General features: G+C 41.8%; 1 protein-coding gene across 1 annotated transcript in view; it reads left to right on the top strand.

The window, feature by feature from the left end:
• Positions 1–13,918, top strand: part of RHEB (Ras homolog, mTORC1 binding) — a 38,658-nt gene extending 24,740 nt beyond the window's left edge. The window contains exons 4-8 of the mRNA XM_082291163.1: positions 3,096–3,178; positions 7,358–7,414; positions 7,515–7,562; positions 8,087–8,168; positions 13,390–13,918. Coding sequence (XP_082147289.1) covers positions 3,096–3,178; positions 7,358–7,414; positions 7,515–7,562; positions 8,087–8,168; positions 13,390–13,482 — 363 coding nt within the window. The 3' untranslated portion in view covers positions 13,483–13,918. The remainder of the gene's footprint in view (positions 1–3,095; positions 3,179–7,357; positions 7,415–7,514; positions 7,563–8,086; positions 8,169–13,389) is intronic.
• The last annotated feature ends 3,247 nt before the right edge of the window (positions 13,919–17,165 follow it).

Below are 17,165 nucleotides of genomic sequence, written 5' to 3'. Positions count from 1 at the left end.
TTTCTTTGAGTCTTTCTTCCAAGTGAAGACAGCAGATATTCATACTCTGTTGAGCTAAGTTGGTAGTGACTGTGCATTCAAAGGTGCGAGTTAACTTAAAAATGATCCTGACTTGTTGTTTAGTCACTAAAGAACTTTTTCTGTAGTATTTATTTAAAGGTTTTGGTTTGTGTTTTGTTACTGGGTTTTTTTTTTTCCCCCTATCTATTGAATTAGTGCCTAAAAAAGGGAAGAAGGAACTGCCTTAACACTGATGTCCCAAGAGTTCATCAGTGGCTTGTGTGATATTTACCGAGTAAATCAGCAGTCTTGCTTTAGATAAAAAATGGCACTTTGATAAACCCTGGGGAAATTTTTCATGGCTTTTTCCTATTTGTGTGCTCCAGCTACACCAGCATGACTTGTATCCATGAAGCAGTCATGGGCAGCAGACAGATTCATGTAGGTGGTACTTACTGAGTTACCAATAAACTGCTGCAGTTTGTCTGCATTTTAATATGATGGTTCACATGTGTGTCTGAGCTCCACGTCATGACAGGGAGCAAGGAGGAGACAGGGAGCACGTGTCCTGCAGCGCGCTGGGGAGCTTTGGGAAGTTCAGGTGTTCATTATTTACAGGTACAGGTGTTCATTACATGGTGCTGCTTGGCTGAACCTATGTACAGGAGTGCTGCATCTTTTGAGAGACTCTATATTAGGGAAAATGACCATCAGGGACCACTAAATCTCCGTATTTTTATCCTAAAGTTTTTTTTGTGCTTACATGCCCTTGCCTTCGTGATCTCATGCTATGCCTCTGGATTTTTCCGAACTATGAGTAGTGCTAAACAATGTTAGTGTTGTAAAATATTGTGCTAGTACTTAAGGCTTTAAAGCTGCAGGACGCCTGCTCATAGCTGGGAGACTATTCAGAAGGGTTGTAACCTTCTAGGTATGTTTGATTGCTTTCTTGGAAGAGAGCTGTGTGACTGGGGAATTGCCATGCTGTATTTATATGGTGTCAGCCCGTGGTGCTCATCAGCAACACATGTAATCACTCAGAGGTGTCTGAGCACAGCACTGGCCACAAGTTCCAGGGCAGGATTGCTGGATGGGGAATGCTCTGCAGAGGAGAGGGAGGGTGAGAGAGGGCCAGGCTGAGGAGTGTGAGCAGCAGAACGAGCTCCATAGGTGTCACTCTGTGCCATTGTAAGTGCACTTGCATTACAGCTCCAATTGTGTAGCATAGTGATAAAAGAAGAATTCCTCTCTGGGGAGGAAATTGCCTTCTGGGAAGGCAGCATGACTCACCACTAACATACCTCTATTGCTGAGGATTAATTTAATGTTACACAGTATTGTGGAACCTAAATAGCTTATTTGCCAGCCTGTGGTTATTTTCAGATTTAATTCTTCATGGAACGATTTTAACTTTGATTTCTGGCTCACAGGGTTAGAGGGGAGAGATGATGTTGGGTTATGGAAGGTGTGGCTTGGACACATTTCTGAAGTCTGTCTTGCATAATGGCCCATAGGGAGTTCTCACGTGTATACAGCACAGCAAGAATTGTATTGTAGACACTTTTGAAAACCTGGCTTTGGCTTGAAAAGTTGTAGCAACGTTATTTTATCACTTGAAAAATTTCTTCATTTGACCCGTAAGTTCCAGGGAGCATAGCAGCTTTTCTTCTTCTTGTAACAAGCTAAAAATGAAGTCATGAGTTGGGAACAGTTGCGATTATGGCACTTATTTTTCTTGGTATTCCTCTGTCCTGTGCCTCTGTACTTTCCTGGTTATCTACTGAGCTTTGTGCAGTTTAGTTCAACAGGGGTCTTGATACAGGGTCACAGAAGAGGAGTGTAAAAGGAAATCTTACCTAACACCAAATTCAGCTGGGGCAGTCCTGGGAAATTCCGGGTAAAGTCAAGCCACTACAGAATTGCACTTTCACCTGTTTTACACAGACTTAGCTCAGACCCCTTCTGTATTGACTTTGGGATTTCACATCCAGCTGGAGTGGCACTTTGGCATTTCAGAGAAGTTGGGCGGGGGGGGGCTGCCCTCACTGTGTAGCAATAAAGGCAAATGAGCACAGCTTTTGCCAAGTGTTATTCTTTCAAACTTTTTTTGGCTGGATCTGTGAATTTGATTTTATAAAGAGTTTTTCCTCTTCTGCCAGTGAGGGAAGTTTGATTCCTTTTGCCTGTCTAGATTTAAGCTGTGTGATTGCACTGCTCTACCTGTTCAGCCATGACAATAAACAGAGAGGTTTTTTGATCTTCAGCTAAAATTACCATCCTCAAAAGCATTGGTTTAGCAATTTGAGAACTCATACATTAGGAAGTATGGCTCTTGTCAAAATGGAAATGTTTCCTGGGAATATCTGTTGGAAGAGGCTTTTAACATTGGATTCATAATATTTGTGTTGCATTACCTGCAGTATGTCAATTTTGTTTGCCTATTTGGTCAGTCCCTTTTCTAGAGGGGTAATAAATTCAGTAATTAAGTTTCTGGTGGTTTTGTCTGGGTTTTTTTATTTATGCAAACACTTGTCATATAATGTAAACTTATAGTTGTCATAAAGCAACTAATAACTGTATTTTTTGCATCTGTAGTTGGTAAGCATTAGCTGGTAAGCCACAATTATTCGCTTCCTACCAGATTCCTTAGGTAATTTAGATGTGATCAGTGTCACTTGAAATTACAAACTGCTAGATCCTGTTGTCAGCTGTTGAAATTAAGATTTTGAAATGTATCACCAGCAAGATAAGAGGTGTAATTGCTAATTAGTGGTGGGACAGAGTGGATGTTTTGTACTAATACAAACAGATAATTAAGCAGGATAAGAGGATTGGGAAGAGCTTCAGCTCATCCGTAGTCTTAGAGGGAAGAAAACATAAAAGCTGTAGATTAAATTGTTGCATATCCAGACTGACTTCTAGCTTTCTCTTGGTTTGGTAAAGATGCCACATGTGACATTATGATGAAAAAATTCTGGAAGTGCTACCTATACAAAATGTCTTAGAGATACGACCAACTTACCTGATGGTGATCTGATGGCAGCAAGTTCTGAACTGTGGCACCCTTAATTTTAAATGCAATATTCCTTCCACAGGATGAATACTCCATATTTCCTCAGACGTACTCCATAGACATCAATGGCTACATTCTTGTTTATTCAGTCACGTCAATAAAAAGGTAATAAAATCTGTTTGTGTTCTTTTCTTTAAATATTTCCTGGGTTTAGCTCCTGCCTCTATATTTTATGTGTGATTATTCAATTAATCTCTCTTTCCCTTAGAAGTATAATAGGAGTGAGTATTAATGTTTTTTCAGAAACATCCCCTCAGACCCATATGTCACAGATGCTTTTCAGAATAATGTGCAAAGTACCATTAAGAAATGAGATAGTGTTAAACTACACTGTTTTGAGGTGTAAGTAAAAGTACAAAGGATTATTTCAGAAATAAGTAGAGTTTATTGGTCTTGCATCAGATACAATGGCAGACTTAAATACAAAGCTAAAGGGCACTGTACATTTATGTGAAGTACCCAATTTGTTGGTAGATCATTCCTTCAGCCTTGTAGCTTTTTACAGTACTGAGATTCCTTTGACTTCTTGTCTTGAATTGTCCTGATTAACCATAGAAATATTCATATAAACAGCAACATATGACTTTTGGACTGTAAATGCACTCTTGGCATGCTGCAGCAATTAATCTTCCCTGAAGGTTGTCCCAGAGAATCTCTCTTGTCCTTGCTGTTCCCTGTCCATTCTGACACAAGGACAGAATCCATCTTACCTGGAGACAGGCAAGACACATCGGCCTTTGTGCGACTTTGTCATCTTCTGTTATTTCCTCCCTTCCTCTGGTCATCTTGCTTTGTTTAAATACTGGTTATCCTTGAATAGGTGTTGATTTTCTAATATTTTACAGCATCTTTATTAGGACAGCTGAATATTTTCTGAAATTTTTGTTTGAATAAAGTGATTAAGACCTTAGACCTTCCAGCCTCATCAAGTATGAGAGAAGTTGATGCTTCCCTTCTATTTTCAAAGCAGCTGGTGAGCTTTTTACAAGTGCTGAAGTGTTTCATATATTTTGCTCTGAATCAAACAAAACTGGGTATTTCAAGCTCTTTGATAGAATGTCATAAAATACAGGTAAAGCAACTTGCCTGTTGGCTCTTTTTCTTCTCAAAGGAAGGATACAGTCTGGTTATAAACTTCTGCTGCTTGCAAGGTCTTTAATGTTGAACAGATTTCACAGTTGTTCATTCTTGGTTTTCATCTTCAGTTCTGAAGTAGAGAAGGGCAAGCATGTGTTAGGCTTTTATGTGTGTCTAGAGATACTAAACTACCAAACTCTGTTGGGTCTGAGTTTTTTAGTGAGAAGTTCAGTGGTGGTGCTGATTAACTTGTATGAAATAGGAGTCAGTATTCTCTGCCCTAAGTAGACAGTGGTCCACTCCTAAAGCAAATACAAAGGTGCTCACTGATATATGGTACTTTGAGGACAGAAATGCCTCTGACTGAAACCAGTGTGCATCACTCAGAGGATTCTGCAACCTGTGCTGTTCCCTGTTTGGCAGCTGAAGGACATGTTCTTTCTCAGCCACTGCAGTTGTTGCCTCATGGTGTCTTGAGCTCAACAGGTGAAGAAATGAACATCTGTTTGTTGTGATAGCATTCAATCAGTTAAACCAGGTTTTTATGGTAAAAATACAAACAGGACAAAACAAAGTGAGGCTGTAGGTCAAAAGTCTTTTCATCACTATTTAATCTTGATCAGTTTATTATGAGTTTTTATTGTTGTTGTTGTTATTTCTTCCTTAAAATTTCGAAGTGTCAGTGATCCTGTCTTATTCAATTCCTTGTGTTCTGTATCAAGACAGTGTTAAGGTGATAGGAAAGATCTTCCACAATACTCTGGTAGCTTTGATGACTTGCCCAGACAATGAGATCACAGTCACCATCTGTCCTGACTTCTGTCAAAGTGTGTCTATTGATCCAGCTGGGCGAGAGCTTTGACAGCAGACTTAATAGAAATGATCTTTTTAAAGTTACCATCTTCCCTGCTAACCTCCAGTGGGAAGTTTAAATAGGACTTGAATAAAAGCTACTGGCCTACATTTTTCATATTCCCAGGCTCTCAGCAGCAAGGTTACTGGAAGGCTTTTGCTCTAGTTCAGCTTAATTAAATTCCAATTTTGTATCTTGCTAGGTTCCATGATTTTGTGTAACACATTTACCTGACAGCTAGTAATGGTTTTTTTTGTATTTCACACATTGAACTGTTTGCTGTGACCCATTTGCTTGACAGAATTGGATGGGACCTCTTATGGTCTCCAAATCTGAGAGTTTCACAGCTTGATGTGATGGTGCAATTTTTGGATTGGTCAGTCCTTGCTCCTTTTTTGTCCTTTCTCCTTTCAACATTATTAATTTGGAAAGCTTTCTAGAACATTAGTTGGTCAAGCCAGTTTCATTCCTGGCAGTTCTTAGCAACTTGTTTCTGTGTCAGAATTGTGTTTGAGTTTAAACAGCACTTCTCCTGTGGTTTCCACCTTGATTTGTTAACGTGGATCAGTTTTTTATTTGTAGTATTTTCACTAAAAAAGGAAGCTTGTGCACGATCTCAGACAAGCAGATAAGTACCCAAAGTGGGGAAATGGATAACCTAGGTTGGACAAGAGCACTTGGCAGCATTGTGCATGGGAGCCTCAGGTGAGGAGTCGCCAGGGTGCTGTGGTGTTTTTCTGGCTAAGCTGAAAACAGCACACCTAACAGCAAAGGGAAGCAAGGATTGTACTGTCCTAGGGATTCAGTTAGCCTGTGGATAGCGTGCTAAGATCTTTCCTCTTGCTTCAGACTGAGAAACAGTTTTGTGGTCTGTAGCAGATGGCTTTTCGGTAGCATTTTTATTCTTTCAGTTTGCAGGGTCACTGAGTTTGTGCGTAGCAATGCCTCTCGACTCTGTCACAGCCAAGCTCCATTCAACTCATGTTTCCTAAGTAATTATGAATGTCTAAGGCAAGTTCTCAAGACTAGAATTTCACTAATACCTTCTCAGCATAAGCTCCTTGGGTCCCTGAAGTCCTTTCATTGATTCCACATTTTCGTGTAATCTGTAGTATCCTCCTTGAGTTACCAGTAGCAATTTGTGCCAGACCAAGTCACACTTATGTTTACAAAGAACTCATTTTCTTGATAGGATACACTGAAACTATTAGCTGAGTATGGAGAAGCATTGTGTTCCACACAGTCTCAAATATTATTGCTGGAGTCTGACAAATTGACCTACTTGACAGAAAATCCGTCTTAAATGTGGTAGAGTTTATTGTTCTGGAAGTGAGAGGTTTTAATGCTTTGAATGGTGTTTTTAGGCACCAGGTCTTTGATTGCTCTGAGCTGGAAGCATGTTTGAGTGCTGCTCTATTTTTAAGAGTTTCAATTCTAATTGAAATGCAGTGCAAGTCAAGGCACTGCCTGTAGCTAACAACCTTGGAAACTGGAAAAGTTCAGGTCCCTTTTCTGTTGTCTAGTTGCGTGTCTCATCCCTGAGCCTGTGCCTCTCTCAAAACAAATCCGAGCTGTGCACTTCATGTACCAGCACTTTTTCTGTAATGTAACCAGAGGAGCACAACATCTGCTCTTCAACCCCGTTTGTAGCTTGTTCTCCAAAGTACTGAATGTCAAATGCAGTGGATTTTGTTAGTGAGGTTTTTGACTTGATATTTTATAGTACTGCTTCTTACCTCCTGTCATCCAAACTTCACCTATGTGGTAGGGGAACAGACAAAGAGTATTTGAATATTCGTTGTTTCAGTGCCATCTTGCTGATCAGTTTACTCACTTCCCATAGAAAATTAAAATTTTAGGCTCCTTTTGGCTTTTACAGAAATAAAATATAATTATTATATATGAACTAAATGTGCTTTAAAAAGAATGTGTTCTTTTAAGATGGAGCTTGCCTAACTAATTACTTTTTCTTCCAATTTGCTTTAATTTGACATACTCATCCAGGATTGTTGGACCGCAGCAGTTAAATTTCTCACTGCTGATAAAAACCAGATGAGAGGTGGGAGGGACTTGGGGTAATTCTGTGTTAGATGCATCAGTCCTGGGTAATGTTATTTATTTCTGCAAATACCATAACTGGGGAGGCTGTAAGAGTAGGCTCAGGCTGGTCTCTGCTGCTGCTGGGACCAGTTTGCTGTTATTACAGAAATGGGTAAGACTTCCAGCATCTTTGTAGTTGTGCATACATAGAGTAAGTTTTAAACACAACCTACATATGCATTTAATTGCTTGTGTATTGGGTATTGAGGATAAACATCAGAGTGCATGTGTGACTTCATCCCTTTATTTTGCAGTTTTGAAGTGATAAAAGTTATCCATGGCAAGTTATTGGATATGGTGGGAAAAGTCCAGTAAGTAGTGACACTTTCATCTCATTTCATTGCAGGCATGTTGCTAGTGCTTTGTTCAGTATACTGTAACTGTTCTGAAGTTCTGAACTTTCTTTCACAGAATACCCATTATGCTGGTTGGAAATAAAAAAGACCTGCATATGGAACGGTATGTGAACTCCAGAATGTGGGAAATGCAAGGCAGCAGCCCACATTCCTGTGGCTGCAATGTGCTGGGTTTGTTCTTGGCTTTCCAGAGCCAAAATCAAATTGTAGGTTAAAATAAGTTACTGGCAAAGGAATTGTGTCCAGAATGTGAACTCCAAGCCATGAACTTCTGTTGTAATGTTGACTTTTTGCTGTGAGGTTCTAGAGACAGTCATTAACACGCCGGGTTTTTTTCAAAGTAAGTAACAGAAGTGTGTTTGTCACAAGAGCAATACAAGAGGATATTACAGATTATGAAAACAAAGCAATACTTTGGGACAACTGCACTTCTGGGTGACAGAGCAGTTTTACCTGGCCCAGAAGTGCATTTGACAGCAGCCAAAAGCAAATGCTTTGGATCAGACTTCACAAGACGTTCCTATTACAATGCACTTAAGTGTTTTGGTACTCTGAGGTATTTCTTGACATAGCAGATTCCAATTCTTCTGCAAGTTATAAGAAACATATTTTTCTTTCTTTGGTCAGGGTGATCAGCTATGAAGAAGGGAAAGCTTTAGCAGAATCCTGGAATGCAGCTTTCTTGGAATCCTCTGCTAAAGAAAATCAGGTAATGGATTTAAGAATCACTTTAGTCAAATAGCAGTGTAATGGATGACTCAGAGTTTCACTAAATAAAGGAACCTAAAATATTTGCATGTACTGTACAGATATTTTGTGTAGATGGAAGCAGAATGGCTGTGTGCACTCAGGTTTATGTACACAAGTTTTTCCCTGCAACTGTCAATGGGAGGAGGAAGTGAAGAACTGTAAGTTCAGCCTCACTGAACATATCAGAACATATAGTGGCAAACTAAAGGTCAGATCCACAGGGTGGGTGGAACAGGGTCTGTTACCTTAAATAGGAGTCACTGCTGGCAGAGCAGTGATTTGATGTAAAGTGATGAACCTCATGTTTTAAGGTCCTGGGCAGGCTCAGTCTCTCTAATGGGGGAATAATCATTTTGTCTCATGTTTATGGTCAACAATGCTACAAGTTATTTGAGTAAAGTTGGATTTTCCCTGAAAGAAAAACTTGGATTATTTTTTGGCAACAGATATGGAACACTTGGAGTTAGTTTATCAGTATTTCTCTTTCTGGCTAAGACTTGCATTAACCTTGTCAAAACTGGGCATGATGGAGGCATGAAATTTCTCAATATCTTCTCTGTATGCAGGAGAGCTTCAAATGCATACCAAGGGAAATCAAATTGACAGTGTAAAGAATAAACCTGTTTAAAATGTCTGATCCTTTTTTTCCCCACCCTTTTCTTTAAAATAACTTAATCTGGATTAGGCAAAGCTGTTGCCTGTGCTTATTGAAAGGCATCTTCAATATGCTCTCCTGCATACAGAGAAAATAAAAAGAGCACAAGATGCTCCTTGATTTGCATTCTCTGTCCCAAGCATCAACTTTTGGCATATGTTCACAATGTGTAACAGTGCAGCAATTGATATCCAGCAGAAGAATATCTTACTGATAACATTTCTGGAGTTTTTATTGTTCTTGAACCAAGAAGGAAAAAGTCATGTTTATTTATGTAAAGAAGCTACAAGCTTTGCAGGATGCTTGGTATGTCCTGTGTGTTAACTTGCTGCACTGACACAGTCTCCTGGACTGCCATGTATTTGTGCTCCTGTATTTAAGTTAAGATGCCAGCTGTAGTTTATGTATCAAACTTGGTGCCCTTCAGGGAAATCAAAATGGGAATTGTATATCAGATATTCAAAATCCTGAACAGTCCTGTACAAATCCCACCCAAAAAATCCAGAAGTCCTGTGCATTCTGGCTGTCAAAGGTCTTCCTTTCTGCAGGATCCTTCAGAATAGTGATTGCAGGTCGCTGTAAATTCTGTTCCTCTGGATTTAGCAGGAGGTTGTTAGAGGCAGGTGCCTGAACACAATTCCTGCTTCATGCCTGCTACATAATACACTTGGTAAATTTGTCCAGCTTCAGAAGTCTGGCAGATCAGATGTCACTTCTAAGATGGGCACCCGCAGCATGTGACCATCCTTCAGGCTCTCTGGCACGTTTCCTTCAGAGGCTTGGGATGCATGGAATAAAGTGTGAAGGAACCCAACACTGGCACTGCTGCCTCAGTCTTCTCACACGTTTCCAGCTCCAAAGAGGTGGAAGATTGAGTTTTCAAAGCCAAGTGTGGAGTCTGGAGCTGTGAGGTGCTAGGGGAAGAGGAGACACCAGGCATTGTAACATCCCTCCCTGTGAGTTGGACCAGGAGCACTTCTGAACTCATTTGGGTTTTCTCCTCCATATCCTAATCTGACAGGATCAAAAATGCTGATACATAGACTTCTGTCAGGACAGGGCATCTTTTCTTACTCTGAAACTGTCTGGTCTGGGGGGAAAGAGGGTTTGTTTTGAACTTGATAACAAGCTGTGTTGTCATTTTCCTGGTACTGAGTGTTCATCTTGCGTAAGTCAACATTACTGGAAAAAGAAGTCTATTGGCACTTCTTGCATGGAGGTTCATCCAAGTAATCACCTGTACTGGCGTGGTACAGCACATGTAACGTGACTATGAAGATTAATTCCAAACTTCTTCCAGAAGTGCTTCAGCTTTTGTTTGTTTAACAGAAAGCTGGTTTATGCTTAAGGAATGAGTTGGACTGGATCAGGGATTTGGAACTTGAGCAGAGAGTTCAAAGCTTCTTGACTGGGAGGACACGTGTTAATTCTCTCTAAAACCAAGCCCATCTGTATTTAATGGATTTGGAACAGAAATGTGACAATTTCTGATGTGCTGGTCTGAGACTGGTTGTGTACATGATGCTCTTCACAGTGGTGAGGAGAGGGGGTCTCCCTAATGGTGAAGGCTCTTTTCCCTCTCTTCTACCTTCCTGCTTTGCCCCTCCCACCCCCAAAAAATCCTTTTTGGAGCATCTCTGAGAGTCCAAGGAGCATAACCCAATTATACTGGGCAATTAAAATAGTTCTATAGATTAACTTAAACAAACTATGCCTATTCTGCCAAGAGCTATCAAAAGATAACACGTCCTAGAAATGGCATGACTTGAAGTAGATGGAAAGTGAGAGAGGCAAAGATTAAAGCTGCGGTGATGATAAATGATAGTGGCTGGCAAGAGTTCTCAAGGTCAGATAGATTTGAGTATGTTCCAGCTCCTCCAGACATGGGTGACCTGGTAGGACTTTGGGAGGAGCCTGCATATCACCAGCACATCAGTCATCAAGGGAAATCCCCGGGCTTTGGGAAGGCAGTCCTGACACTTAATGGAAAAGACCTCCCTGAGAGGGCTGCTGGGCTGTTACTGTCATATCTTCTCAAGCTGCTTAATTATTACCAGACATGTTGAACTGCTTTGGCTAACTTCAGTGACTTCAGGCCTTTCTTGTGGAATTCCCTGCACAGTGTCACCTAGGCAGTAGTAGAGTGCTTTGTCTTAATCCCAGTGCAATAAAGTCACTCTTGGAAATACAGCCAGAATCCAAATTGGTCTTAAACCCAGGTGAAGCTGGGAGCCAACTTCTACTGGAAGAATTTAGGAAGTAACAAGCAACTAAGCTGTGTTCATCCAGTTATGCAAAATTCATTAGATAAATTGCAGGAGGAGCAAAGAAATAGCAGAATAATTGCTTCTTACCAAAATGGAGCTCTCTTAAAAAGCAATTGCTTGGTTGTGCTTCTTTTTTCAAAGGCAGCTTCATCTTGGAGCTCAGAAGTTGCACTGCTTAGTAAATGCTTCAGAGTAGTTTGGAATCCAGAGATCTGATGTGTTTGGACTGGCAAAGGATGGGGAGCAAAACCCTCTTTTTACCTGGCTGTTGTTGAAATTCCTGTGCCCAGTTCTGTGCTAGGATAAACCAGTAGTGTGAGCAGCTGAGAGTTTCCTCTTTGAAATAATAAAATAGTTGCCAAAGGATGACTGCAGCACTGTGGGCTGGGTTTGGGTGGTTGTACCTCCCTGCTGGCTCCTGGCAGCACATTCCCAACTCCCTGCTCGTGCAGGGAATCTGCCTCCCCAGCTGCCTGTCCTGCTCACACCAAGGGCACATCTGCAGCAGCAGCTGAGCCTCTGGTGTCCCCTGCTCGGGGATGGGCTCTCCAGGCAGCAGGTGTTGCCCAGCCTGGCATCTCTTCTGTTTCCTCAGGGAGAAAGGTAGAAGGAAAAGCCAGATGGCTTCCTGTGGGCTAGGTGTGACCCACATTCCATAATTGGACCATATGGAGGCAGATGCATATAAAGTCTGGCTGTGTCCTTTCTTCCTTGTCACAAAAGATCTTCCTGCATTGTTTAAAGGCTCGGTCTGAAACTCTTCAGCATGTTTGAGCTGAATTACAAATTCCAAAGCTTTCACTGTAGGACAGTGATTAAACCTTCCCAGTGTATATGTATTTTCTGTGAAATGAATTAACAAACCCTGTGAACTCCTACATCTCAGTGCTTCAAACAGCATGTCTTTGACAGGGAATGTGCAGCTTTTTGGTTGACAGAGTAAGTTGTGGAGGTTTTTTAATGGGCGCTGTGAAACGTGGGCAAAAAGAACTTGTGCAATAAAATGAAACCATTGAAAATTTCAACTCTAAGGAAACAGTGGTGCAGTATATTTGTAAATCAGTGCATCACCAGGTTTTGATTAAAGCAGTTGGATAGCAACTGCAGTCCTGGCCATGTTTCTCCTAAAGTCTTAATTTGCCCAGGAAGGGTGTTGTATCATTACTGAACTAACAAGCCACTTCTGTCAGGTTCTGTTGGGATTGCAGGAAACTCCATTATAAGGAGGAATACCCTATTTCCAGCTGGTGAAGTACTTTAAATAGTTCCAGAGATCATACTGTGCACAAACAGTATAAATATGGGAAACTTTAACATTAAGTCTAATCTTGTTAAGATTGCTGTGGGGCTTCAGTCAATGGGATTAATTTGGAAGTGATCCAGTTAAGAATTATATCTTGCGGAGGTGGAAAAACATCTGTTAGATCAGAATATGTAGCCATAAATCACAGGGTGCTCTTCAGCCTGCTGATTAAAACCAACAAAACCCCCTTTTTATCCTCTTTCTAGCATGGCTGCTTTTATATAATTTATGTACTTTCCTATGCTTGAAATTCTGAAGTGGATGGCCAGAGCTTGGATCAAATGGCAGTCTGAGACAGTCAGGAGATCATTTCCAAGCTGAAGATTCACACACTGAAGCTCTAGTCATGCAGTTCAGGCTATTTAAAATGTAACCCCTTTACTCTCAGAAGGACTTCATCAAAGGATATTGCTCAATATTAGTGATAGTTCAGCTTGTGCTTTCCCCTCGTGTCCTTGCACTGTGTCTAACACTGATCTTACTGATAGGGACAATGAGAAAATCAAGAGTAGTAAAGTCATCCCTCATACTGAGCTGTGCAAAGTCACTGTTGAGAGCTGAAAAATCTGCTGCCTTCTGTAATTACTCATTATCTTAGAGATTACTGAGAGCAAGTGGATTGGTTTATTCTCCAGAGCAGCACAGCATCCAAACCTTCCGTGCTGTCAGTCACTCGGGGCAGGCTCACCATGCAAAGTACACTGATTACAGTTGTGAACAAGCTCTGTTGTGAACCTGGCTCAGTTTGTGCCTGCCCTCCCTGCCGAGGGTTGCTGTGGATGAGGGTTTGCACTTCCCTTTGAAACTAAAATTACTGCGTATTCCCTCTTCACTTTTAGAATAAGCATCGGATGTACGTTTATCTGCTGATGTAGCTGGTAAAACTGCTAACATTTTTTAGTTTTTCTTTCAGTAAGTGGGAGGTCCCTCCTGATGGTGTGCTCTCTCTTTGCAGACTGCCGTTGATGTTTTTAAGAGGATAATTTTGGAGGCAGAAAAAATCGATGGGGCAGCTTCACAAGGGAAGTCTTCATGCTCAGTAATGTAATTCCACTGCAGAACCTGAAAACACTGGGAATACATTCTACCTGAAGAAGCAAAACTGCCCATTATCTTTAAGGATAAACTATGCTTCTTTTTTTTTTTTTTTTTCCTTTTTTTTAATTTTTTTTTTCTTCTGTTAACCTGAAAGATAAAGAGTTGGTTTGGAGCCTTTCCCTTCAGATTATGTTAAACTCTGACTCCTGTGCAAATGGCTTCACTTCCATTTTCAAATTCTAAGCAATCATATTTTCAATTTATATATTGTATTTCTTAATATTATGACCAAGAATTTTACTGGCATTAATTTTTCAGTGTAGTTTGTTGGTTAGAATAATCATCAAAATGATGCATATTGTTACACTACTATTAACTAGGCTTGGATATCAGTGTTTCTTTGTGTTAAATGTATACTTGTAAATAAAATAGCTGCAAACCTTAAATGTTCTGTTTATAATTTTTCGTTGATTCCTCCATATCAACTTTTTTTTTTTTTTTTGTGAAAAATGTTCACCTGCTGACCTTAAGAGGAGGCGTGAGATCCTTGGAGCCAATGGATTGTTTGACTATTGCTCGGGAAGTTGTTTGCGAGTGATCCCAAACGTTTTTGCTACTGGAACTCCAGGCTGGCCAGGCAGCTCTGCTTTGCTTTGTGCCCAGTCACGGGAAGGAGAGACAAGTGCCAGCGTTATTTGGAAGGGAAGGCCTGGGTTTCAGTCAGAACCTGCTCTGTGTTTTCCTCTGTAACCGTTGAGTAAAGGGTGCGCAGACCCTCCCCGAGTTCCTGCGCTACGGACTGTTCACGCGGACTTGTGACTGGGAGCGCTGTCAGGATGGAGTGGATTTATCCAGGTCACAAGCGTAGACTTGTTAAGAGAACAAAAATGTCATTTAAAATAAACTGCACGTCCTGAACAAATCAGTGTGGGCTGTTTGTTGTGAATTCCTGTGCTCCTGGGTAGCGCTGGTAGAGGTGAGCGGCCTCCGGATGCCCGGCCATGGATAGTTCAGGGTCCCTGCACAGCTTTCTGTGACCAGTTCCAAGCTTTTCTGTGGCTTTTGGACTAGAGGCTTAGCAAGCTGTAATCTCTCAAGTCTGGAAACAAACTACTTACAACTACAATATATTTTAAAATTTACAATATATTTTAAAAATTTGCAGTTGACCTACTTTGTATTGAAAAGCAGAACAAAACCCAAAACAGTGAAAACAAACAAGGCTGACTTGGGGAACAGTTAATGAAATGAAGTGTTTCTCCTGCATTCTTGTGTTCATTTGAAAACTTAATTTTTGGCAGAAGTACATAGGAAGGGAAAGTTGAAGTGGTTTTGCAACCAGAATTAGCTTTTACCTTCCAGTCTGTCCTAAAAGATACAAATGAAGCATTTTGTTCCTTTCTTTGTGCAGTTGTTCCCTCATAAGATATAGAAACTGATCTACACCTCTCAAAAGTGTATGTAGGAAAACTTGGTATTGTCTTTGCTCATCATGAGAGTAACTGGTAAAAAAAAAGTTGCCCTTTTTCTGCACTTAGGATATTTCCCAGTGTTTCTGAAAACCTGTGTTCCATGGATTCTCGGACCTTGTGCCAAGCACAGGTTGCGTAGCTGGATGATTGTTGTGCATGAGGGATTGCTGGAGTTCAGCAGAGAGCTTGTTCAGGGAAACAAGTCCACACTTTGATTTTGGAACCAGACTGAGCCGGGGCTGTTTCCTGCCCAAGAACCTGCAGCACTGGAGCAAGGGTTGCAGGGCTGACAGTGGAAGGCTGAGGATGCAGAGCATGGCCCGAGGAGCACAGCACAGGGTGTGTCAGTTCACTGTGATCCTTCAGTGCCTGATCCCTGGCATGGATGAGCTGTTGCATGACCTGAGGCTGTGGTGTTGTATCACTGACACCATGTCATGTTCTGCGTCACAGGGTGGAAATTCTGGAGTAACACAAACTTCAGTGACCACATCTGCTCCAGTTTTTTGTCAAACTGGCTGCAGGTGTACTGGCATCAGTCTAACCCCCGAAACAGCTGGTGCATTGCTTCTTGAAGTGTGCCAGCTGCTGAAGGTTTTAAAGGAGATGGATGAAGACATGTGCAATTTAATACTCAGGGATAACAGGTCCTGCCTTCCAGTGGTGAGGCTTTCCAGAAGGGCTTAAAGGCAGGCCCTGGCTCTCTGGGTGGCTTGTGGGGGGAGTTTCTGAGACTTGAAAGGGACATTTCATGAGGACATTTAGTGATAGGACAAGGAACAGCAGCTTCAAACTGCAAGAGAGTAGGTTTAGAATAATTAATAGGAAGAAACTCTTAAGGGCAGTGATGCACTGGAACAGGCTGCCCAGTTTATGGATGCTCCACAAAGCCAGGCTGGATGGGGCTCTGAGCAACCTGCTCTAGTGGAAGGTGTCCCTGCCCATGGCAGGGGGGTGTGAACTGCATGGGCTTTTGGGTCCCTTCCAGCCCAAACAATGCACTGAGCCCTGGGAGACATGTACTGCTCTTGCTGTAATAGCTGGAGAATTGAACTCATTCACATACGTTCTTCCCTTCCTGTTTCTGCTTCATCCAGTAAAAAATGGAAATTATTCCACTTGTCCCAGCCCTTCTCTGCTAATAAGATCTAAAGGCCAGCCATGTGCAATAGTCTTGCAGTTCTGCTGAAACGTATAGTCAAGCGTGATCAGTGAACTCCTCGTCCTTGGCTGTACGATCTGAAAGAGATTGCCCTTGGCTTCTCAGGGTTAGCACCTGCAGCAGCTGCAGTCTTAACAGAGGCTGGGGCAGCCTCATGCTTGCTTGTACTGAGCTGGCACAGGTTGGTTCTTCACCCTGAGAGCCCTGAAGTGGGCAGTGTGCAATTGCAAAGTCCTGTTATGTACAGAAACAAAATACTGCTGCCTAGCAAACTGCTGCTTGCCTGGAGTTAATGAATTTATACAGCTGTTTGCCAGCTGCCCTGATCCTTTGGAGGCTTCTGGAGGATTGTGATAAATGGTGCATGGATGAGCAGGTAAGTCATGGAGGAAATAAGTTCTCTGGTCCAGGCTAGGAGAAGAATTATGTAAACTTAATAACCTTGTTCTTAAGGGATGATCATTTGCAAAAGTGAAAGTGCAAAGATCCTTTTCCTGTTGAGGAAATGAGCGAAATTTTTTCACTGTGAGGTTGAGTGCATTCCACCAGCTTCCCACCTTGGACATACTCAAAAGCTACTTGGACATGGTCCCAAGCAACCAGCTCTGGGTGACCCTGCTTGCGTAGGGGCTGGGCCAGGTGTCCTCCAGAGGTCCCTGCCAACCCCAGCCATTCTGTGATTGTATGAAGATCAGCTACTCTTAAGTCATGTTCAGTTCTCATTGACTTGTGTGGATTTACAATGCCCTGGTTTGGAAGTGACTCTTGCCTTGCTTGTGGCCCTGTCCAGCTCCTCGCTTTGCTGTGTGAATAATCCTGAGTCCCAGAGCAAGAACTGCCTGTCTTCCAACCTGCTGTGCCTGGAAATGCCAAGGACGAGGAAGGCAGTGGGGCAGGTGAGCTCAGCAGGGGAAGGATGGACTGCAGGTGCTAAGTGGATACATGAGCCTTCTTCTTCCTCTTGTTTCCATGCATAGTAAAGTTTGTTCCTGCCTGATTAACTCCATGACGGGGAAAGTTTGGGGAGTCAGCTGTGGGTCTCTGTGTAATGCTTCTTCC

This window comes from Coloeus monedula (assembly GCF_965178545.1).
Source record: "Coloeus monedula genome assembly, chromosome: 1".
Lineage (NCBI taxonomy): Eukaryota > Metazoa > Chordata > Aves > Passeriformes > Corvidae > Coloeus > Coloeus monedula.
This window is presented reverse-complemented; position numbering and strand designations above follow the sequence as displayed.